Source organism: Dermacentor variabilis, chromosome 3, assembly GCF_050947875.1.
Source record: "Dermacentor variabilis isolate Ectoservices chromosome 3, ASM5094787v1, whole genome shotgun sequence".
In the NCBI taxonomy this organism is placed as follows: Eukaryota; Metazoa; Arthropoda; class Arachnida; order Ixodida; family Ixodidae; genus Dermacentor; species Dermacentor variabilis.
This window is the reverse complement of record NC_134570.1, coordinates 112,181,979-112,207,221: the sequence shown is the minus strand read 5'-3', so window position 1 is coordinate 112,207,221 and position 25,243 is coordinate 112,181,979. Positions and strand designations below refer to the sequence as shown.

Sequence of the window (25,243 nt, the reverse complement as noted above, 5' to 3'; positions counted from 1 at the left end):
ACAAACACTGACACCAAGGACAACATAGGGGAAATTGCTTGTGCTGAATAAATGAAATAAAGAAACGATAAATTAGTGGAAATTAAAGTGGATGAAAAAACAACTTGCCGCAGGTGGGAGCCGAACGCATATGGTTGTGGGTTCGGCAAGGAAGTTAAGCAACAGTAAAGAATGTGCACGTGCCAATTAAAAGGAATGAAATGAATATACATGGGATGAGTACATTCTGAATAGGTATGAAAACCAACTAATTTACAAATTTCAAACAGTCAGGTGAAATTTATCAAAGTCAAAGATATCGCGCAATAGCATGCGGGATAGAACCGTATCTCCATTTACGCACTTCTGCAGTTGATTTAATTGCGCGGGTACGTTGTATGTCAGGGTTTGCATAAAGTAATTTGTTCGATAGTGCCTTATCATCCATTTTTCCGATCCTCGTGTTACACGGGTGCTGGGTCGTTCTACGAGGGCTGACACATTTTTTAGGAATTGTATGGTTTTTTATCTGCAAATTGTAATTGGTGTAGAAGACGGTATGCGTAACGATCTTTGACGTTGATTATTCTGCTTTGTTGAAATAACGGTTTTGTAGGATGTAAATAGTGAACATTGTGAATACAACGAATAGCTTTCTTTTCGAGCAGCAACAGCCTGTTAATGTTGCGTTGTGTAGTCGTAGCCCATACTAAGGTGCAATAGTTTATATGCGACCGAAAAAGGGAATGATAAAGCTGGAACATTACACAAGGTGGGAGCATATGAAGGCATCTAAATAACACAGATAAAGCAGCAGACAATTTCTTTACAACAAGGTTTATGCGTGAGTTCCACATCATGTGACTAGAAGATACAACACCCAAAATTTTGTGTTCCTGTACTACATCCAGCGAGTGGGGACCTATGTTTAAATCGACGCATGACACAGATCTGTTCTTTGCAGCAAAAACAACGGCCTTTGATTTTTTTATATTGATTTGTAGGCTGTTACATAAGGACCACTCGAACACTTTGCACAGAACATTATTGGCGTGTAAAAACAAGTCTGCCTCGTTATCAGCAGAAACGAAGAGGCTAGTGTCGTCTGCGTATAAAACAAAATCTGTGCACTTATCAACAGAAGGTAAGTCATTCACGTATACATTAAATAAAAAGGGGCCCGAAATGCTTCCCTGGGGTACGCCACTCAGTAATGGGCGAAATGATGACGTAGAACCATCTATAACTACGCACTGCTGTCGATCGGAGTGATTCGACTGCAAAAGTGAGTGAACGACACCTCGTATGCCATATTCTTCTAGTTTTCTTAAAAGTGTGTCATGATAGAGTGAATCAAATGCTTTGCTGTAATCAATGAAGATTCCAAGATTTAACTTTCCCTCTTCAATGTTTTTGACAAATTATTTCTTTTTGTACCAGGAGTGCAGACTCAGTCGATTTACCCTTTGTGAAACCGTGCTGGCATTCAGACATAATTTCGGGCTTCAAAAAAAAAAACTATGTAGTCGACATAAGATTATCTTTTCAAGGCCCTTGGAAAATATAGGTAAAACAGATATTGGTCGGTAGTTTCCGATGTTGTTTCTTTCCCCCCCTTTGAATATAACAGATACTTTGGCTCGTTTCATTTTAGCAGGAAACGTCCCTGAACCAATCGCCAGGTTGAAGATATAGGCCAAGAACGGGCAGATAATGTCGATCACATATTTTACGGGTGTTATCTGGATATTATCGATATCAGCGGCTTTACTGTTTTTTAATGCAGTGAAGGTGTTACATACTTTGGAAGAATCTGTGGGTGGAAAAAAATGCCGTTTCCCGAACATTTCGTTCCAGTCTGTACATGTCTGTGGGAGGGGCATGGCTGATTATTGCTGATGCATAATATTCGCTAAAATGTTCTGACAGAGCCGTCCCTGACAGTGATTTGTTATTAATGACGATTTCTTGTACTTCATTGGTCACTGAACTAGTGCCCAGTACGGAATTAATTATTTTCCACATACGATCAGGTGGGCAATTCGATCCTCCCTGGAAAAGGTTCTCATAATATTCCTGTTTAGCTTTCTTTAGTAAAGCATTTAAACGGTTCCGTAACTTTTTAAAGGTCACCAAAGTGTTGACGTCACGCGTTCTCAAAAAGGAATCATGGAGTTTATGCTTTTCTGTGATCATGCGCTTCAGTTCCGGATTAATCCAAGGCTTTCGTGTGCGTTTTCCCGTCTTAAATGATTTCATCGGAAAGCAGCTGGTGTAGTGCCCATTGAAGAGCTTTATGAACGTGTCGTACGCGGCTTCTACAGTCGTTTCGCTTAAAACAGGCTCCCAGTCCGTACCTTCAATTTTGGATCGAAATATATCCAGTGGTGACTGCGTTATAGCCTGGTAAACAAGCTTTGGGCTGCAAGCAGTTTTCTTTCCTGTTGTACAACTTACGAAGGCCATGAATATCGGGCATTGATCACTTATATCCCTGCTGATTGTACCTGCAGCGATGACGTGCGTATCTATGTTAGTGATTAAAAGGTCCCAAATAGTTGAACTTGTTGGCGATACTCGAGTGGGCGTAGTAATGATATTAATGAAACCGCACGAAGCTATGTTATTTAAAAGATCTTCCGAGGATTTGTTTTCCAGTGCCGCCTGCTAGTCGGATTTTCCATGCTCTGACGTACCCATCGGTCAATTTACGTGAAAAAGCGGCTGACTGCTATCTGTCACCTGTTCAGGTTCCTTGCAGGAAAAAGTTGGGGAGTATCTATACACGCTATGTTACAGCTGTACATGGCGTTGTTCCTTAGATTCCTGCGATACAACCTGCCTGCAATATCCAACACCTGCAAGACTAAGCTGCGTACGATTCATAGTATTCAAGCCCAAGCCCTTAAGTTATGTCTTGGTTTACCACGCAGTGCATCAACGGCTGAAACCATTGCCCTTGCGCAGGATTACCCAATCACGACGCACGTTACCGTTGAGACAATGCGTGTGAATCTCAGGCATTATGCTAGGACCCCTTCCCAACCACTTGGGGAGCCTCACTGCTGCAAGGCCCTGCTCGACATTTAGCCGTATTTTCAGTGCACATCGTGCGTCGTTTACTTCAGGGTACGCACCTGCGGGCAAGCCACCCTTTCCTCCGTGGTGTTTGAGCCGTCCACAAGTACATATAATGATTCCAGGACTACAGAAGAAGACAGATCTACCAGCCCCTGCTATAAAACAGCTGAGCTTACTTCTTTTGCATGAAAAGTACAGCAACCACGTGCACATGTATAGCGATGGATCGACTACGTCGTGCAGTTCTGGTGGTGCCGTGGTTATACCAACGCGAGGAATGACAGTGCGGTTCAAGGCATCGCATGTCACGACCTCAACGGCGGCAGAACTAACGGCCCTGCGTCGAGCACTGGAATTCATTGATTCTGAAAGACCTAGAAAATGGGCTGTGTTCTGTGATTCAAAACCGGCAGTCAGTTCTCCGACACGAATGTCATGACCAATTGACATACGATATCGTGAAACATTACCATGACGTCTAAGAAAAAGGTCACGAGGTCGTTTTTCAATGGGTACCTGGCCATTGTGGAATAAGTGGCTATGATTCCGCCGATAACGCTGCTCGCACAGCACATCAAGAAGAGCACAGCGTTCCAATTCCGCTTTCGAGGGCAGACGCTCCAAGGCAGCTTCGACACCTGGCACGCAGTCTCACAGTGACCGAGTGGAACTCACCAAACTTACGACTACACGACTGCATCAACTAAACCCCTCCCTGCAACTCTGACCTCCACTCGGACTTCCTCGAAGTGTAGCTACGCTTCTCTGTCGCCTTTGGTTAGGAATTCCCTTCACAAAGGCATACTCTACATTAATTGGAGTGACTGACAGTGCAGCATGCGAGGTCTGTGGCACCGAAGAAAACATCGACCACCTGCTGTGCCACTGTCCACGATATGCCCCAGAGAGACAAGAACTTGCCAACGCTTTCCAAAAACTGGACAATCGGCCGCTTTCTGTGCAGGTGCTGCTGGAACACCGCCACCATCGCCGTCGGCCAATAAAGCGGTGAAGGCGCTATAGTGCTTCTTAAGGACGACGGGTTTGTGCGACCATGTGTGACTATTAATGCAATTTCTGTAAGACCACACGCGTCAGCGAACTCACCGCAATTTCCTTCTTTCCTTCCCTCCTCTCTCTCCCTGTGATCTTTGTTTCCACTTTCTCATTCCCCCGGTGTAGGGTAGCCAACTGGACGTTATTCTGGTTAACCTCCCGCCTTTTACTTTTCTATTTCCTTCCTTCCTTAACAGCTTTAGCTAATTTCCAAAACCTTATGGGTACGTTGTAATCCATGACTCTTTAAGCTATTGCTGAGCTTCGGTGATCTGAGGCGCTATCATCATCATCATCAGCCTGGTTACGCCCACTGCAGGGCAAAGGCCTCTGCCATACTTCTCCAACAACCCCGGTCATGTACTAATTGTGGCCATGCCTTGCCTGCAAACTTCTTAATCTCATCCGCTCACATAATTTTCTGCCGCCCCCTGCTACGCTTCCCTTCCCTTGGGATCCAGTCCGTAACCCTTAATGACCATCGGTTATCTTCCCTCCTCATTACATGTCCTGCGCATGCCCATTTCTTTTTCTCAATTTCAACTAAGATGTCATTAACTCGCGTTTGTTCCCTCACTCAATCTGCTCTATCCTTATCCCTTAACGTTACACCTATCATTCTTCTTTCCATATAGCTCGTTGCGTCGTCCTCAATTTGAGTAGAATCCTTTTCGTAAGCCTCCAGGTTTCTGCCCCGTATGTGAGTACTGGTAAGACACAGCTATTATATACTTTTCTCTTGAGGGATAATGACAACCTACTGTTCATGATCTGAGAATGCCTGCCAAACGCACCCCAGCCCATTCTTATTCTTCTGATTATTTCCGTCTCATGATCCGCATCCGCCGTCACTACCTGCCCTAAGTAGATGTATTCCCTTACGACTTCCAGTGCCTCGCTGCCTATTGTAAATTGCTGTTCTCTTCCGAGGCTGTGAAACGTTACTTTAGTTTTCTGCAGATTAATTTTTAGAACCACCCTTCTGCTTTGACTCTCCAGGTCAGTGAGCATGCATTGCAATTGGTCCCCTGAGTTACTAAGCAAGGCAATATCATCAGCGAATCGCAAGTTACTAAGGTATTCTCCATTAACTTTTATCCCCAATTCTTCCCAATCCAGGTCTCTGAATACCTCCTGTAAACATGCTGTGAATAGCATTGGAGATATCGTATCTCCCTGCCTGACGCCTTTCTTTATTGAGATTTTGTTGCTTGCTTCATGGAGGACTACGGTGGCTGTGGAGCCGCTATAGATATCTTTCAGTATTTTTACATACGGCTCGTCTACACCCTGATTCCGCAATGCCTCCATGACTGCTGAGGTTTCGACAGAATCAAACGCTTTCTCGTAATCAATGAAAGCTATATATAAGGGTTGGTTATATTCCGCACATTTCTCTATCACCTGATTGATAGTGTGAATATGATCTATTGTTGAGTAGCCTTTACGGAATCCTGCCTGGTCCTTTGCTTGACAGAAGTCTAAGGTGTTCCTGATTCTATTTGCGATTACCTTAGTAAATACTTTGTAGACAATGGACAGTAAGCTGATCGGTCTATAATTTTTCAAGTCTTTGGCGTCCCCTTTCTTATGGATTAGGATTATGTTAGCGTTCTTCCAAGATTCCGGTACGCTCGAGGTCATGAGGCATTGCGTATACAGGGTAGCCAGTTTCTCTAGAACAATCTGTCCACCATCCTTCAACAAATCTGCTGTTACCTGATCCTCCCCAGCTGCCTTCCCCCTTTGCATTGCTCCCGAGGCTTTCTTTACTTCTTCCGGCGTTACCTTTGGGATTTCGAATACCTCTAGACTATTTTCTCTTCCATTATCGTCGTGGGTGCCACTGGTACTGTATAAATCTCTATAGAACTCCCCAGCCACTTGAACTATCTCATCCATATTAGTAATGATATTGCCGGCTTTGTCTCTTAACCCATACATCTGATTCTTGCCAATTCCTAGTTTTTTCTTCACTGTTTTTAGGCTTCCTCCGTTCCTGAGAGCATGTTCAATTCTATCCATATTATACTTCCTTATGTCAGCTGTCTTCCGCTTGTTGATTAACTTCGAAAGTTCTGCCAGTTCTATTCTAGCTGTAGGTAGGAATAGCTGCGTAGCTATTCCTGTCTCAACCTGCTTGACCTTCTTTCCTATCGCTGTCCAAGCCAGTGCAGGCCACATCCACGTGGCTGGCGCTCGAAAGTCCGCCAATGTGACTTCGCATGGTGGTGTCAGCCGTTTTTTAGTCCAACCATTCACTAAGCTGCTCTCGGAGCTTGCGCTTCTCTGCCCTCTTTTCCTGTAGCTCCTTTTCCAGAGCATCCATGCGTAACGCTAGGCTGGTGTTCGCTTCGTCAGCCCCGTCCAGGCGTGCACTTAATACGCAGCATTTGCACATAAAATCCGCGCCTTCGGCCTCCTCTACAGATTCGAACCGTGTTTCCTTCCAATTCAACGACGCCTCACACTCCTTGCATTTAACCTTCAGTTGCTTGACCATCTTAGCAGCACTCTATTATCGCTACCACAAAAGCTAGAAAAAAAAAACCCCCACTTGCAACCACGTGCTCAAATAAAATTCTGCCTACCGCAAAAAGCCGATTACCTAGAAAAGAAATACTAACTGCCTGTCTAAACTAGTTAACTCACAAATGAACCCTGGAAATTTATAGCTGCCGGCCGGAAAAGACCCGGCCGTTAGCCTAAATCTAAATTTTCAAAATATTAAGGGAAAGAACTCATCTATTTGTCGTAGTCACGGCGCTCTCGCAGTCGTCCGTCCGTCCGTTCCCGGTCACCACGCCTAATCCGAAGAGCACCGAAACAAGAGTCGGCACCGCACAACTGCCAACTGCACATCTATATAACTACGGGGACCCTTTCCCTGCACCTTGCTCCTGGTCGTCTGTGTGCTAACCATATGTGTATGGTCAGCACAAACCATACACATATGCATCTGAAGTATTTTCCGAACAGTATTTTCCGAACACGGCCCCGCGTCCCATGTCGTCTTGAAAGAGGTTCGTTGAAGAGCGGCCCTCACGTACACATTCGCACCTACACAGTGTCCCAAGTTGATCCGATGGTTGGTCTCGAAAACCCTCTTCCGCGCAACAGCCCGATACTGTCCATTCCACCGCTGACAACTCATTGACGTAGGCGTGAAATCATTCACATATACTTCGACAGCCGCCGGAAAGTGCTGTGCTCGTTGAATCAAGAGGAAAAGACAAAAAAAATGATACAGATTCGAACCCACCCAACCAACAATTTCAACCACATGACCGATGTGTAAAAGCTTTAGTGTACTCTGCCACCTGCATGGCGGTAAAAGGAGCAGACGCTATGCGCCCTGGTTGCTCACCACTTGAAACCTAATTACATTTGTCAAGCCGACGTCAGGTAGTGCTAAACCGGCAAGTGCCCTTATTTACCCGTCTCCGCACCGCAGCCCTCGCAGCTACGGGGAACCCTTTCCCTGCACCTTGCTCCTGGCCGTCTGTGCTAACCATATGTGTATGGTCAGCACAAACCATACACATATGGACCTGCTGGTCGGACCTGGCCAGCAGGTCGAACCAGGAGCACCGGTTTCAGCCCTGACCACACAGGGACAACCTGGGATATACACGACCTCACGTGTGCTTTCACACTTGCTAGCGTCAAGCACATACCATTGCCGAGCCGAAGGTGTTCAGTCACGGCCCTGGTATTAATGCTCAACACGCACGGCGATTATGTACCTGCTTCTTGCACCAGTGTACGATAGAACCCAGATAAAAAGTTGACAGTCACTTTAGCATAGGCTTTTCTCATACGAATATGTTGTTACTTCCAGTTGCATGATTTGTCCCACCAGATGTCGCGGGCTCGAGTGCATCAATTAGCCGTATCATAATTCCATGTACCTTAGGAACTTTCGTCTTAATTACCACCAAAGTTTGTGGGTTCGAATCCCACCAGTAGACGGAGGTTCGACCATCAATGGTGGCACCATCGATTTTGGTGTCATCGAAATTCGGTCCTAGCATAGGTCGAGCGCTCGACCTATGCCAAAGGTCCTGGGTTCCAGTGCCTAATTAACTTTGCCTTCTAACACCAAAAGCCATTGGTTCGAATCCCACCAAAGGTCGTTGGTTCGAGTTCCACTAATGGTCCGGTGTGGCACCACCAATCTTCGTGCCATTGAATTTTGGTCTCGTAACGCCGGATGGTCAATTTTTCGAAAAGATATCGCCGGACAACGGATGTTTCGGCACATGTGCCTCGTCATCATCACGCTGGGCAGTGTGAATAAAATTTTTTTTGTATAATGTTGCCGCACTACCATGGAAGGCCACATGTACCACAGGGATATTAAAAGACGCCTTGAAATTGTACCATTATATAAATACAACATACAGAGCTAATAAGTATTAGACATACCGATACATGATGCCAGCAGGTTAATTATATCGCATGCCGCTACTCACCATTCGTGTTTTAAGATCTGGTGGTTTCGGTTCGAAACGGGGCCACTTTTTGGCACCGATGTCTCCGATGCTGAAAGGAATAGAGCCCATTTCACAAGGGTTCTTTTTAAGGAAAGCAACCCCACGCATTAGCAGGCAGCGCCACAGATGCACTGGGTTGGTGCTGCTTTTCAACGAAGGCCTTTCGCGCCAACACTTTAGAAAGCGGCGCCGTGAATGCAGTGGGTATGTGTCGCTCTTCAGTGGACATTTCGCTAACTTTGGTTGGTGAGTACGGGCCACAGAGTGTGTGACAAGCGGGAGGGGGGAGGGGACAATTCTCAGCGTTTGCAGGCACTGCCGCGCCACTGCGCTCGGAGTCCACGCGCGGACTTATCGGCAGTGCCGCTAGTTGGCGCACCGGGTCCGAAAAGAAGCGCGAGAGAGGAGCCCCGATGCAGCTTGGAACGTTTCTCAGCTTTCGCACGCTGTGGTACGCCACGCTTTTCGGTTTGCATCCCAGGCTTCGTGGCGGCGGCGCCAGATGGTGCCGTGTGTTCTTTGAAAAGCGCGAAGGAGGTATCCCGCTCCAGTACACGCCTTTACTGATAACTCGTATCGACAGTAGCAATAGGTTGCGTGGCTACATAGATTCAGTTTCAACGCATTACCGTCGACAGACATCATGAAATGGCCTGTGCCGCAATTTTTACCTCTTTGGGCAACAATCTAGAGTTCTTCGCTTCGATTTACTTCCATTGATGCCACCCTTAATCACTGGATAATTGCGAATAGGTGTGTGCCGCTCTTCAATAAACGCCCTTGACACCAACTTGGTTAACTAGGTATGTACCACAGGGGATGTGTCGGTTGTTATGACTGCGGTAGACAACATGCTTTTTGTCGCGCGCAAGAGTAGAATGAGAGAACTACACTGGGAAGATATTCGGAGGACGCTTCCCGCGCGATGCTGGGCCCTGCTAATGTTCTCGTAATGTGCTCCCCTGGTCAGAGAAGAAGCGTCACAAAGGGAAAAAAAACATTTGCCAGTCCAGCGAAGGCAGAGACGATGCGAAGGGCTCCTGGTAGATTCCCGGAAGAAAGCCGCCATGGACTGGTGCCTGTCCTATACTGGGAAGCAGCGTAAAAGACCAATTAGGAGTAAAAGATCTCCGCTTCCATTCCCATAGTCAGAGCCTCTCTCCGCCTTTGCGTCCGCTGGAACTTGGCGGGGGCGCCGGTCCGATATTCCGCCTGCGACAGTACTGTTTTTGCTTATTGATTGGCTGTCGTCCTGGTGGGTTGTGACTAGTGTGTGATTGGTTATGGCCAGGAGTGAGGGTTTGAACATAGTTGTCATAATTACGGCGCAGAGAGAAAAGCGGTACACTGTAGATCCCTGGAATTACAAAAAAGTCATCCGTTGCATCCACTGGCCTCAGGCAATTTACCCTGTTTCTTATTTCTGCAGAGTACGGAGATACTGTACCCGTGTATACCGATGGCTCTGTCACACCATATGCCTCCACTGCAGCCTTCGTCATCCCACATATGACCATCGCTCGGCGGTTTAAACTAGACCATAGATGAACATCAACTGCCGCACAACTTGTTGCTATCCGGGAGACACTTCGATTTCTCTCCGAGGAGCCTCCTCACGCATGGACGATATTCTGAGATTCCAAGCTAGCTCTTCAAACGATTGACTGTGTCCTCAGGCGGGGCCCGTATTATTCAGTAGCTATAGAAATTACAGAGCATCTCGACCACGCAAATAGAAGTGGCCACAATGTCACCTTTCAGTGGATACCTTCACACTGTGGCGCGATAAGGAACGAACAGGTGGACGCTGAAGCGAAAACTGCTTTAAATAATGGTTCTGAAGTTCGCATTCCGTTCTCACGAACAGACCCAAATGCTCTACTTTGTTGCGTAATACGCAACCGTACGTTGGAACACTGGACCCAACTAGATCGACGACACAAGCGAATACACAAATGGGAGCAAGAAATGAAATTTCGTATGCCTCACACGCTCAAGAGAAGCCAAACAAGCATGGTGCACCGGATTCACCTTGGTGTCGCATTCACCAACCGTTATACACATCTGATAGGCTGCAGCGATACTAGGCCAAACTGTGAATACTGTGAGGTACCATAAACACTTGATCCTATGTTTTGGGTCTGTCCCGCGTACGCGCAAGAACGACAGCAACTGGTCTCTTCCATTGCAATGATCCATAAGCGGCCGCTATCAGACGGGTTTCTTTTTAGGCCCTCGGCCTAACGCGAACAGCGCAGCCCTGGTAACAAGTGCCGTTGTCGCTTTTCTCCAAGCCACTGGGATGCATGCACGGCTTTAGAGATGTCACAACGCTGTGAACTTGTATATACGCCTCTCTTCTAATACGATCACCGTCATTCATCAGCCCTTTTCCTCCCCGTGCAAGTTATAGCTCAGGCCGACCTCTCTGCCTTTCTGTATATATATATATATATATATATATATATATATATATATATATATATATATATATATATATATATATATATATATATATATAATGTATATATATATAAACGAGAAGAAAGGGAGTTAACCGAGGGGCCCGATTTTTATTAGTCATATCATGAGAAGCCAACAAACACTGACACCAAGGACAACATAGGGGAAATTGCTTGTGCTGAATAAATGAAATAAAGAAACGATAAATTAGTGGAAATTAAAGTGGATGAAAACACAACTTGCCGCAGGTGGGAGCCGAACCCATATGGTTGTGGGTTCGGCTCCCACCTGCGGCAAGTTGTTTTTGCAGCTGTGTAAGGAGGCGCCACGACCACCGATGGGCCGAAAGTGCGAGCAGTATTGCTTTCGCAATAAAAAGACGTCGCGTCCAGAAACTTGGCTTCTCTGCAGCGCGGCCGAACATCGCCGCCATTTCAGCTACGGGGCGGTGCTCGGGGAGTAGCGGCGGGAGCGGCGAAAGGAGACCAGGCGATTTCGGCGAGCCGAATGCATAATTAGCAAGCCTTCGACATTTCTCCCGTGCTAGGCAGAATCGAACCTATTTCGCACGGTTTTCTCAAGGACAGCAGCCCGACGCTCCAGCAAGCTATGTCGCACCTAGAACGGGTATAGGTGCCGCTTTTCAGTGAACGTCTTTCAGGCCAACGCTTTTAGCGAGCTGCGCCGTGGATGCGCTGGGTATGTGGCGCTCTTCGATGAACGCGATGAGTGCGATGCGCCTTCCTATCGCATTACCGCTGTTTACATGTATGCGATGCGCTAGAAATGCGATGCGATGCGACACTGTCGCATTCATGTAAACGCGGCTTTTGGGTGCCAGTGGGAGGGCGGCCTGAGAGGGAACAATTCTCATAGCGTTCGCACGCACCTGCGCACCCGAATTTCGTTTTGGAGGACACGCGCGAATGTACCGGCAGCTCTGGCGATATGTCCCATCTCTTGCGATATGGGATGGCGCAGCATGTCCAAGAATAAAGCAAAAGCGCGAGACTGGAGCCCGGCTGCCGCATGGCGCGTTTCTCGGAGTTCCCACACACCGGCGCGTCATGCCTTTCGGAGGCCACACGAAGTTTTCGCAGATGCACCGCGAGACGCGGCGCGCAGTGTTCATACAACAGCGTGAGAGAGCAGTCTCGCTGAAGTACGCGTCTCACCCTTAAGGCATTTCGACTTTGGGAATACGTTGTGTCGCCATATTGCATCAGTGCTAAACTCGCATTGCCGTCGACAGTCATCGTCAGATGGGTTCTGCCGCATCTTTTTTTTTTTTTTTGTAGTGATGAAGAAACAATTAAATAATACTATTTTTTTTTATTTTGTCGTCGCTTCAGTGTTGCAAGAAAACGAATTTGAAAGGTCTGGCTTTACAGATTGCATTACCGTTCTATTCGGGGCCTGGGCTGTGGAATTCAGCCGCAAGTATCTTTGCTCCGCCGTCCAGTAATGCCTTGTTGTTGTTGTTGTAGCCTGTGGCACGTGTGGCTCCTACCCACGATGGGGGATTGGCCAAGAAATGGGTGGATTATACCAAAATAATATAGAGCATAAATTTCCTAATATCTATGGGAATAGCATTGAATAGGGTTGAAATACCGGTTAAAATGTAATCAGGAAGGTGCTGTTGAATGAGTAATAATTAATTTGCCTTATTGAATCCAACACACTGATCCGTTAAATTTTCTTCCTTCTCTCTGTTTCCCCTTTCGTTCTTTTCAGCTATAAATTACTGGTACTTGCTGTTGTTGTTCTCATTTTAACACATAATTTCGGCTTTCAAGATTACTATCTCCACATCAGTTTTGAAAATGTATTTCCCATTATAACGCGGCAGCCCCCTCCCTTTCTTTACCAGTTCTCTAAGGTGGTTATGAGCCACAGCTTTGCTATATTCCAAAAGCAAAACGAAGTAGAAGAAGCATCGCGAGCGACCGCCCGTCAGTTCCTAATTGAACATCAGCGGTCTCGCTCAATCCCGTCCCCTCGGCCACCGCAGTTCCGGCTTTCTTCGCCGACATGTCCCACTCGCCCCAAAGCGGCAAGCCCTCGGAAGCAGCGCTGCCCAGCAGAGCGGCTGCACCCGGACGTGGCGGAACCAGAAGTCCGCCCAAATCGGCCGGCAGCCCCTCCGCGGTGACATCGCGCAGAAGCAAAGCGAATAGCCCGAGCCGATCGCCTCCGCCCGGCAGTCCGAGCCGGTCGGTCAGCAAGGCAGCGAGGCCGGCGGGACAAACAGCTCCGGTCACAGGGACCGACATAGCGGGCTCAATTGCCGCGCTGATGGGAGCTTTCCGGTGAATTTACGTTATTTATTTATTTATTTATTATACCTCAAAGGCCCCAGAGATGGGGTATTACATGAGGGATGGGCTTTAACAAAACAGTGTTTTGAGAGCAGCCTTGAAGTGATGAGTGTCGGAGTGGTGCGTGATGTCGGCAGACAGACCGTTCCAGTCCCTGGCGGTTTTCACAAAAAATGATCGTAGATGAGAGGTAGTCTGCGCCGGGGGAGGATACACGGCTTTGCTGTGGTTAATGCGGCTGGACTGACGATGAGCTGGTAATATAGCTGAAATGTGGAGTGGTGAATGATAGAATTTCTGAAAAAGACACAGTCTAGAAATAAGACGTCGCGATTCTAGATTAGTAAGACCGGCACGGGATTTTAGTTCAGACACGCTTGCATGATAAGAATATTCAGAGTAGATAAACCGGGCTGCACGGTTTTGAATTGATTCCAGTGTATTAGATAGGTTATGTTGATGAGGATATATATATGTCTTTTTTTCTAAGAGACAATTTCTTCTCAGAAAGGGGGCAGACGAGGAGCTCTAACGCTAATAGGGAAGAAGATGAAATAACATAACTTAGGGCTTTCGAAGTCCCGAAACTGCAGAGTGCAGAGTGGAGTATGAGGGCGCGGTAGTGGAGCACTCCGGATCGATGTTGACCACCTGGGGTTCTTTAACGTGAACCTAAATCCAAGGGCACGATTATTTCTTTATTTCGCCCAGCATCAAAGTGCAGCCGCCGCGGCCGGGCACATCGAACCCGCGACCTCTTGTTCAACCGCAAATAGCCATAGCCATTGCGCCTCCGTGGCGGGCGTGCAACACTGCAAGCGGTTGGAGTGAAATCGGATCGAACGGGTCATTGTAGAGATCGACGGAAGAGCCTTATAAATCGTAGACCTATTGGACGCGCGTAAAGCTTCCCGCGCCGCTTCCTTCGCAGCGCTGTCAGGAAGTTCAAATCCGCCAAGAGAAACGCTCCCAGCACAGGCGCCTCGACCCCAGCGAAGCGGCAGGAACAGCGCAATGCGCCGGCGGTGGCGCCCGCCCTGCCCGAAGCGTCGGCCACGTCCCTCTACGCGGCGACCGAGACCACGGCTGTAGTCGAGGCCACCGAAGGGAGGGACACGACGACCGCCACCACTGGAGCCACCGTCGTGGAATCCCGAATGACGGCCTCTTCTGGACGACTGCTCACTTCGGCGTCGGGTAAGCCGGCGTTTGCTTGCTGCCGAGTAATTCAGATTCCTCGCATCACGCTTCGCTTGCATTTTTTTTATGCTACGAGAATAGGCAGTTTTGGATCAGGGAACGCAAGCCGCATGCGCCATACCGTGGCCCCGAGTTCTTGCGTACGCAAGCCGCTAGCGTTCCCTAATCTAAAACGCCGTAATGTTTATCTAGCATTGAAGATTGAAAAAAAAATAAATTATACGTAAACGATGGAAGTTGAACAAGTCAGCGAATTTCCTGACCCCGCTGAATTTTCCGTGCAACATCATGACCGACTGCAATGCATCGGACCAACCAGCAAGATGATGATGACATGCTTATGACTATAATGATGTTTTGATGATTAGATCCTGACGTAATGGAGTTTGACGCTTTTTAACGAGACAAAAAAAGGCAAGGATTCTTTATCGGGTCCATAAATATTTCATTTTTTTTTTTCTGGAAGATTCTATTTGATTGTGCTTGCCGCGATTTACGGCTCCGAATTCGAGTCGTGGTCGTCCCCGCGTCGCTGCGCAGCTAGATCGTCCGTGGTACGTAGAGCGCCAGAACCCCACACGGGCTCGCCTGGCCACCGCTCGCCCAAGGACCGCACGGCAGAGCCGAACGTCGCCTCGGCTGGTCAGAAGTCGTCGAAGCAGGAGGCGGCACAGAGCCCTCCGGCGTCGTGGAACTTCCCGCTATCTCCCGAGCACGTGTGCTGCCTTATCGTCGTCATTCTGGCAGCAGTCATCACGGTGGCGTTCGCCGTCATCTACTTAAAGCACAGCCGGAACTCCACGGCCGCCGCTCTGAGGGCAGCGCCCGAGTTCGCCGGTGCCTGCGCTGACGAGGGCGCCCTTGCGGGATGCCGTAACGTTACCCGGTGAGTGGGCGCGTGTCGCGTTTTTATTTGGTAGCGTGGAAAGCTGGGCTGGTTGGTGTGGATTCCTGGTGGATGAGAGCGAACAGGCTGAGAAAACGGCGCGACGAGCGCTTACAGAAACTGGTTTGTTCAAACAAAAGATCAATGAGCAGGAAAAGGGGCGAACCATGCGGATGTGGAGGAGGTGTAAGAAGATGCAAGGTGGGAAAAAAAGCTGACATGGATCACATGTCGTCAAAGAACGAAATTTCGCGTTCTTAGGTCGATGCGGACGGACAACCCACCGTTTCACTAACCGCATGTTATGTCTGTATACCATAGTTTTTATGTGGCTACGACAACATGACAATGAAACTGTTTCTTCTCGTGTGGACACGCTGAACACGGGACGTCCCAGAAATTTACTTTCAAAAGTCCTTAAGTAAAGAAACTACACGATAATTGATCGATTTTCTCCGGACTGCTTTCGCCACGGAAGCCTACATTTGAAAATGACTCCAGGCGATGATCGCATGAGTAAATATGAAAATTCGGCTAACTGCTTTAGGCTGACGAACGAGTCAGACGATTGTCCCTAATGCTATAAACTTTGAGCCCGTGATCCAAATTTCGCATTCGGCTCCAGGCATGCGAAAAAAAAGCTGACGGCCATTTCCGCGCGTGACGCTATGGTGAAAGCAAGCATCGCGAGCCTCATGTTCGTGGCTGGCGAGCTCTGGCGAGCACTGCTGTTGTTCCTCCAGGACCGGCTCGGCGACAGCCACAAGCATCATGCGGCCCCCACTTAGCTGCCTCCAGGACGTTCGTTAACAAAACTGAGACAGCCTCACCCTTCCCCTTTTGCAATGATACCCATCTCTTTCCACCGCAGCGTCTTCGGCGCATTTTAATGTGGAATAAACGTGGTTTCATTCATTCTCATGCTCGTCTGACAGTGACGCGCAAACTGTAGTGTCAGTCGTGGATGTCTTCTAAAGGGGTGATTACACTCTCAGGCTGTTTTTCAGGTTCAGTCTTTCAGAAGAAGTTGACTGCAGCGTGTGATTATCGCATGTCTTCAGCCGGATATGAACTCCTCGGATGACTGGCTTGAAGTTTCGCATTATGTCCCATCGTCTTAGTATTTTTTCAGCTAAGCTTCCTTTGCATTGCCTACCACGAATTCGCCTCTGGCAGTACCTCACAGTATATGTATGTATATTCTCACTGGCTTATATAAGCACTGCATGCTGCACTCTAGAATGGTACCAGTGCGCTCGATCACCTCTGTTGGGCGCAGTCAACAAATAATGACATGAAACGTATACATGTAATGTCGTTTCAAAAGCCCCTGTAAAGCACACAGACCTATTTATTAAATAGCGCGTGATATTTAGTCGTTTCTCTGAAATTTTCTATATATGGCCTACACCCGCAATCTTGGGCCATGCGTGCGTGCTCACCCCCCAGAATGGCCATGTGCCACTGCGACTGAAGATGTATAGATACCTTAAATGTGCCTATATATCTGTACTATACCACACGGTTTATAGTACATATATGTCCGCGTACACCTTTCCACGCCATTATTCCCCCAACAATGATCAAATGTCGCCACGACGTCTAACCCTGTGCATGCAACTAAAATGGTGGTTGCATTTTGGCATAGCTTGTCAGCGTTGTGCTGCATAAGCATTTCATGAAATTAAGCTTGTTAAAATAAAGACATTTGCGTGCATCGCACTTAGTTGTGTATAGCAATTATTTAACCGGCTCAAGATAGCTTCGCTTCACATAGATTCGATCATGCGTGTTGGATTTGCATATTTCGGTTAAGAACGCTAGCCTAATTTTAATAATATTGATCTAATTACTACCTCAATTCAATCTACACAGTATGCTTCCGTGATATCATTAAGTAAAGATATTATCTACTGAATAATTGTGGTATATTACTATTTATTTAATAACCAACCCAAATGCTAAAACACCCTGCTAAAAGCGCTGTTGCCTTTGCGCGTTTTGCCTAAATAGTTTTCTTTTCGCTGACACAAAACGTTGTCGACGAGATCATTCACGCATGGTGAAGTTTTGTGATGACGCTTTTCCCCCGACTTCCTTTCGTCAGGTACATGCTGGACGCAATGAACCCCGACGCGCGACCGTGTGAAGACTTCTACGAGAGCGTATGCGGATGGTGGGGAGCGAGGGATCCCGATAGGAGGCCTTTCCTGGAGGAGCACGTGACCACCTTCAACCGTCGCGTCGCCGACGCACTCGCGAACAAGGCGACTGCCCACTTCGAAAACTCCAGCGGCGAACGTACGGAGAGTTTCGAGACTCAAATGGCGCTGTTCTACACCAGTTGTTTCATGGCGTCCACCGGCCAAAGCGAAACGAGTAATGCCACCGCCGTTCTCGAAGCGATAGGCATCGAGATCCGGAAGTGGGAGAACGTCTCCACGTTCGCCGCTCTGCTCGATCTAGCGGTCAGCACTACCCTGAAGAGCGGTCTCTCGTCCTTCGTTCGCATAGATTTCTCGGCAAACCGGACACTCCACGTGGATGTGGGACAGTCGCTAGCGTCGACGTTTTCTCGGAACTCTCAAAAGACCAGAATGTTTGTAGCAGGTGCTCTCCGCGATCTCGGGGAAGAGTCAATGCCAGCCTGGATCAACCCTTCGACGCTCTTAACTATTGACCATGTCGTTGATTACGAGCTGTACAACGGCAACGACCAGACCTGGTCGGCGCTCAAAGGTCCGGAGGAACTCAAGTACATCGCTCCTGAAATCGACTGGAGAGGCGCCTTGGAACGAGGCCTGCCTTCTAGGTTCAGGAGTGACGCTCAGCGCCAGATGACGGTGCAGATAAGAGCAGCGGGAAGCATACGCAACACCGTTGGTCGTCTGAGGCAACGACCGCTACGACAAGCCAGCATGTACTCCCTACTCGTCTTGCTTGCGCAGGTGTAGAAACATTCTCACAGTGTTCAGCTCTGAAACATTACTTGTCATCAATGTAGTGAGACACTCAGAGGTAGCTTCAAGGAGGTAGATGTATTAAGCTGGCGATATTGTACTTCTGTGTTATATATGCGTATTTAACCCCATAAAGCATATCGTATTATATATCATACGGCGAGTTCGACACCCCAAAGTCTTGATTTAAAACGCTGAAAGCTTAGCTAAAGGCGCATGGCAGCTTTCTTGACACCATGTAGCGAAACTTTATTTGTGAATAGTACAGGAAAACCAATGACTAAATAGTTAATAATGACATTAACTAATTTTAATATCGAATATCATCTTTTCGACTGCGAATGTACTATCTATGTAACAGAATTCAAGTGAACAGGTTGTTCTAATTTTCCTTCACGTAGACTGGTTTGGGGTTCTTGAGGTTCACATTCAGAACATTTTCACTGGCCTTCCCGAATCAACCACTATTTTTTTATTCACGCCATAGCTTTCTTCCTCTGTTAAACGCCCTCACTTTCTGTAGCTTCTGCAAAAGCACGATCATCGGGATCATTGCGCGAAGTGCAAAGCCGGCAACCGCGTACCGATCAGTAAACCGCACATGCGTCTCATAACGCAATAATGACGAGAATGCATGTTATATGCTTAATATAACTGCTTTGGGAGCCTTAATATAACAGCCTTATAAAGTCTTGGGAGCTATGCAAAGGGGGAAGGCAGCTGGGGAGGATCAGGTAACAGCAGATTTGTTGAAGGATGGTGAGCACATTGTTCTGGAGAAACTGGCCATCCTGTATACGCGATGCCTCATGACCTCGAGCGTACCGGAATCTTGGAAGAACGCTAACATAATCCTAATCCATAAGAAAGGGGACGCCAAAGACTTGAAAAATTATAGACCGATCAGCTTACTGTCCGTTGCCTACAAAGTATTTACTAAGGTAATCGCAAATAGAATCAGGAACACCTTAGACTTCTGTCAACCAAAGGACCAGGCAGGATTCCGTAAGGGCTACTCAACAATAGACCATATTGACACTACCAATCAAGTGATAGAGAAATGTGCAGAATATAACCAACCCTTATATATAGCTTTCATTGATTACGAGAAAGCGTTTGATTCAGTCGAAACCTCAGCAGTCATGGAGGCATTACGGAATCAGGGTGTAGATGAGCCATATGTAAAAATACTGGAAGATATCTATAGCGGCTCCACAGCCACCGTAGTCCTCCACAAAGAAAGTAACAAAATCCCAATAAAGAAAGGCGTCAGGCAGGGAGATAAAATCTATCCAATGCTATTCACAGCGTGTTTAAAGGAGGTATTCGGAGACCTGGATTCGGAAGAATTGGGGATAAGAGTTCATGGAGAATACCTTAATAACTTGCGATTCGGTGATGTTATTGCCTTGCTTAGTAACTAAGGGGACAAATTGCAATGCATGCTCACTGACCTGGGGAGGCAAAGCAGAAGGGTGGGTCTAAAAATTAATCTGCAGAAAACTAAAGTAATGTTTAACAGTCTCCGAAGAGAACAGCAGTTTACGATAGGTAGCGAGGCACTGGAAGTGGTAAGGGAATACTTAGGGCAGGTCTTGACTGCGGATCCGGATCATGACACTGAAATAATCAGAAGAATAAGAATGGGCTGGGGAGCGTTTGGCAGGCATTGTCAGATCATGAACAGCAGGTTGCCATTATCCCTCAAGAGAAAAGTGTATAACAGCTGTGTCTTACCAGTACTCGCGTACGAGGCAGAAACCTGGAGGCTTACAAAAAAGGGTTCTACTTAAATTGAGGACGACGCAACGAGCTATGGAAAGAAGAATGATGGGTGTAACGTTAAGGGATAAGAAAAGAGCAGATTGGGTGAGGGAACAAACGCGAGTTAATGACATCGTAGTTGAAATCAAGAAGAAGAAATGGGGGGGGGGGGCCATGGGCAGGACATGTAATGAGGAGGGAAGATAACCGATAGTCATTAAGGGTTACGGACTGGATCCCAAGGGAAGGGAAGCGTAGCAGGTGGCGGCAGAAAGTTAGGTGGGCGGATGAGATTAAGAAGTTTGCAGGGACGACATGGCCACAATTAGTACATGACCGGGGTTGTTGGAGAAGTATGGGAGAGGCCTTTGCCCTGCAGTGGGCGTAACCAGGCTGATGTTGATGAATTGTTTGTAGCCACCCTACTGAGCGACAACAAAGCAAGCCGAGTGTGATCTTGCGGAAACAACGCATTCAGCAGAGTCATTTTGGATTATTTCCATTGCCCAATTTTTTTCTGCTGTGGACACAGGTGATGAAGTACGCACCGTCCATGGAAGAGCAGGCCTCGAGTTCTGTGGCCGATGCGAGTTTGTCGAGCTGTTTGCGACTCACTGCGGCCAAATTCGATCGGTTCTACCCGCTCTGGGTGGCGCAAACCTTCCAGAGAAAGGACGAGGTCGCGGGAGCCCTGGCGATGTTCAAGGACGTAACGTCCACGCTTCGCAATGACAGTCGTGTCAACGCGGGTGTCGTGATCGACAGGCGCAGGCTGACCAATGCGCGTCTCGTCCTGTACGGTGCGTATACTTTCGGTGCGCTCTTGTACGGTGAACTCTGACCTCTGTTGATGTCGTGTTATTCATACCAGTGCACTATACACTGAAAAAGGGCAACCCGAACCGGGACAATGTAGCGATTTGTATTTCAGTGCTATCGGTTTTCGCGCTTCTTCAGTGGTCGGAGAGGCGCGCAGCATGCGTTGGTATTTTAGTTGTTTACAAATACTGCAGTCATCAACCGATATTTTTAACAATGTTGTTACGGAAGTTACAAGATTCAACTGATTCAGAGGGTTTCAAAAAAAAAATATACAGCAATTGAAAACAAGAAAATACTAATTCAGGTGACTAACAAACAACTTTAGCACTGGCTGCGCCGCACGACATCCTTTTCACATCATCAAATCAGCATTGCCACTAGTACAACGTCAACATGGGAGTCCGGTCATACAAACGGTGGGTGATAACAAAGGAAGGAATCCGAGCGCTATATTTACGTTATACACGCTCTACTGGCGTTCCTAATGTTGGAAACAGATTAAATAATACAGTACACACTCTCGCAGATGACAGCGCTTATGATTAGCCTCGCGTCTATATATGTGTTGTTGCGTGGAGCTCCTCAATCTCAGCGTACCGTTGCAACAGCGTGCTACCTGGAGCTTCACCAGGTAGATCAACGGAGAGGACCTGTAGAAGTTAAGAGTGGTCAGCTCCAAAGAGTGCTCATGAACGAAAGGCGAAAGCTGCTCCAACACGCTATTGCTTTTAATGCGATTAGCATTTTTTGCGCTTCAGGCACTTTTCGGTCTCCAAGTGTCGGTTGCTGCGAGCGCAATCCACAGGTGCATGTCCAGCTGATTAGAGTGAGAATGACAATGACAATGCAGCCGACAATGAAAAACAGATTTATAACTGAATTAGACATCTATAGAGCCTAGTCGACTAGAAGTCAGATATGCTGAACCCGAATTCTACAGTGCCAGCGGGACAAAAAACTGGCTGCGTTGTGAGGTCGCTTTTAGTGAAGCGTTCTTTGTGATGTCCGAAGGCACGTACGGAATTTTCTGTAATCGCACTGTGGCGCATGCGTGTATTAGTGCATGCGACCACCATATTTAGCCTGCCCCCCCCCCCCTTTCAACACACGTAAGTAAAGATGTCTTTAGCAATACGCTTTTTCACTATGCATTGCTTGAATGCTAATTGCATTAACGTTGAATGTCCTCGTCAGATGCATTCTGTCATAATTTTCATACTTTCCCGGTAACATTAGTTGACCCGGAAGGAAAAAAATTGGCAGCGGCTTAGCTCGGCTACGCCAGGGTATACGCAGCAAAGGCTAAGGCATAATAGGCATGGATTGCAAATCCATGGTTAGCCTTGGTTAACCTTGATTGCAAGTCCAGGTTAGTCTGGTTGTCTATGTTGCGGCGTTTAGCCAGTCGTTCGGCGCGCTGTTCGTCTGTTTCCTGGGCGATTCGTTTCCTCTTCATCTCGTTCCGATGTCGATTCCAAGCCTCCTCCTGCTTGTCAGAATTGTCGCAGTCCATAGAGCCGCCTCAACTGTGGCTGCGGCGCACGCGAGCTCTCCTTTTCAATCCTCCGACATGTTATGAGGCAGGCGACGCAGCTGGCGAAGCGAGCGGAAGCGAACGCAACGACGAGGAACGCGGTGTGACGTCATGTGCCTCCTCAGAGCACGGCCACGGCGATATCGCAAGTTCGCGGCCAGTAAAGCTTTCGCTTTAAAAAAAACAGTCGCAGTTTCGCCCGCAAGGCGAAGCATTCATTGCGATAGCAAATTAGTGGACAGCTAGACGAAGTAAGGACAGTAGTTTCATCGGCCGTATAAACTTGGAAGCATACTCGTACTAAATGAAGTAACAAGCACGGTTTCAGCGTGCACAAGCAAACATCAACAGATCTCACTCGATGAGCGCGGACACGCTGTCAAAACGCTGCTGAGAGCAAGCGCGGCACCAGCCGCGAGCGAAGTGACCTTCGTGCGATCTGTCGCTTCAACGCAAGTGCGGAGAGAACACGGCTCGCACAAAGGTCTGAGCCGTCTGCAGATCCCTTTCACGATGCGGCATGCGACCGCGCGCAGCGTGCAAAGTACGCATTTGTTGGCGGAGTCGAAGCCACCGCCCCTGCCTCTCGCATTGCCTCCCCGTTTTCCTCAATAGATCGCGCGCGAGATTGAGCCGCGATTGTCAGTTCTTGCGCCCGGTCGCAAAATGCACAGCTGCCAGTGCACAACGCCGACGCCCCCCCCTCTCTCTCTCCCTCCCATTCCCCCACGGCATTTCGCGCGAAGGAAGACGGGGCGTTTGCTCTCCGCTTTCTTCCTTCACGCACGACATAGCTGCGATTGTCGCCTTCCGTCACGTGCTTTCACTATCACATACAGCATACGGCGCGCGGCGACGCTGTTATCGCACTACTTTATACGGAACGTCACGGCGACGGAGACGGCGATGGCAAAAATGCGCCTTGAGTGTCCATATAATTGCTATCGCAATAAAAGACTCATTGGAGGAAGCACGTTCGGTCGTGCTCTGTCGTCACGTCTGTGCTTGCAGATTCCCGTGTCGAATGACGTTCCCCCTTCCACGTGTAGTGCGGGTCAGAGATGGATAAGTTTGCGCAATGGGCAAAAACACATACACAGGCGCCTGCGCAGGCGGCGCCTGTGTAGGTCGTTGATGCTCGGTCGCAGGTCGTTGATGGTCGCCTGCGCAGGTCGTTGATGCTCGCCTCTGGAAACACAACGTTTTCAGCGGTTTGAAGCATCCGAAATGTCTTCGTTGTATAGGTTGAAGCACTCGGCGGTCATATTTCGCCATATGGCGCGAACGTTCGTCCCGAAGCCGAAGCGTAGCAGCGAATATGGTACAACACTCAGCTGTCTTTAAATTAGGCACCCGCACAACGAACTACTCAGCCAAATGTACATGTCTTGAAGCGCTCTCTGTGCTATCGCTCAGCTATCTCGCGACGGTACATATGCATTATCGTTACAATATGGTGCACAGGCTTCACAAAAAATTGTGTGAAGGAACAATGGTGCGTTGTTTTCAAGCTCTGAGTACATAAGGTGAATCCTGTATCGGTTGTCACTGTGAAGCTGATTGTTTTGCTTGAAGCTTCGACACTTCACGGGCGTTGGTTATTTTAAGCGACTATATACAAGAAGCGGGGAAAGGCACGACACGATGGTTCGTTCAGTTCAGACGCCAGTGACGCTAGCCGATAGCCTCGGCGTCATGCCCCCCATATATTTTTTCGTGTCCGCAGACGAAACAGGGAACGCCAGCCTGCCGACGGTGCCTCTGGTGCCGACTCTGGGCCCTCACTTCCTTCCCAACATCGCCGCTCTAGCAGCTGCGAGAGTGGGCGAGGAGGAAACGGTCCCGGAAGATTACTGGCTGCCACAGCTGCGAGGACACGTCGGCTACCGCGCCGACGCCAACTTTCTGGTCAGTTCGGCCTACCTGTCTGGAAGCAGCGTCTTCGCATATTTCTCCATGGACCACAAGATTCAGACAAGTGAGCACATTCGTCGCTCGCACACACGCCATTAGACAGTGCATGTGCACACTTATGTTCAACAGGTTGCCGGGCTTGCAAGCTGAATGAAATGGGTTTTCTTCTATTCTTGTTACAGCCGCTCTTCATTTCGTAGTCAGTTTCGAGCAGCACTGCACACTTTTAATTAACACGCATGAATGAATATATATCGAAAGGTGTACATTCAGCCGCCGAGATACTTGTTAACGAATGTACTTCTATACAGGATTTAGGAATCCATTTCTTTACATTAGGACCATGTACCTAGCCTTCGGATCAAGAGTTTATTGCTAGCAAACAACCACTCGTCGATGGTCATGATTAACAGCCAATGTTGCAGATCGACGGAAAATAAGCGCGCAGGAAGACGCTCACGAACAGCCGAGAAAGACACAGGACTGTTCGTTCGGCTGTTCGTGAGTGTCTTCCTGTGCGCTTATTTTCCGACGATCTGCAACGCAGCATCTAGCCCGTCTGCAGGTGTTGTTAAGCCAATGTTGGCGTTACAAGTGCTCATGAAATGCCCGAAATGTACAGTACTCATGGTATGAAACGTGTCAGTTTAGAGCTAACAAATTCGCATACATTCGTTTCAATCATTTGCAGTTCATGCGACATCGGCGTAATTTTGGCTCGTACACTTATATAAGAGTCCGCAGCGCATATAGTTATAATACTCGTA

The 25,243-nt window shown here is 47.9% G+C and overlaps 2 protein-coding genes across 2 annotated transcripts; both read left to right on the top strand.

Moving 5' to 3' along the window:
• Positions 1-13,109: 13,109 nt before the first annotated feature.
• Positions 13,110-18,566, top strand: LOC142574687 (uncharacterized). Its single transcript, XM_075683720.1, has 4 exons — positions 13,110-13,387; positions 14,328-14,593; positions 15,137-15,482; positions 17,590-18,566. The coding sequence occupies exons 1-4, from the start codon at positions 13,110-13,112 to the stop codon at positions 18,434-18,436; spliced, it is 1,737 nt and encodes a 578-aa protein (XP_075539835.1). The 3' UTR covers positions 18,437-18,566.
• Positions 18,567-20,745: 2,179 nt separating this feature from the next.
• Positions 20,746-24,584, top strand: LOC142574096 (uncharacterized). The gene is made up of 2 exons (XM_075683266.1): positions 20,746-21,006; positions 24,289-24,584. Exons 1-2 carry the CDS (start codon positions 20,760-20,762, stop codon positions 24,573-24,575), a joined length of 534 nt encoding a protein of 177 aa, XP_075539381.1. The 5' UTR covers positions 20,746-20,759; the 3' UTR covers positions 24,576-24,584.
• The last annotated feature ends 659 nt before the right edge of the window (positions 24,585-25,243 follow it).

Bases quoted from the DNA above. Each gene is read 5' to 3' on its own strand.
- LOC142574096 (XM_075683266.1), top strand. From the start codon at position 20,760: ATGGAAGAGCAGGCCTCGAGTTCTGTGGCCGATGCGAGTTTGTCGAGC. The intron at 21,007-24,288 runs GTGCGTATACTT...TCGTGTCCGCAG, and splicing joins TGCGCGTCTCGTCCTGTACG to ACGAAACAGGGAACGCCAGC.
- LOC142574687 (XM_075683720.1), top strand. From the start codon at position 13,110: ATGTCCCACTCGCCCCAAAGCGGCAAGCCCTCGGAAGCAGCGCTGCCC. The intron at 13,388-14,327 runs GTGAATTTACGT...CTTCCTTCGCAG, and splicing joins GCGCTGATGGGAGCTTTCCG to CGCTGTCAGGAAGTTCAAAT. The intron at 15,483-17,589 runs GTGAGTGGGCGC...TCCTTTCGTCAG, and splicing joins GGATGCCGTAACGTTACCCG to GTACATGCTGGACGCAATGA.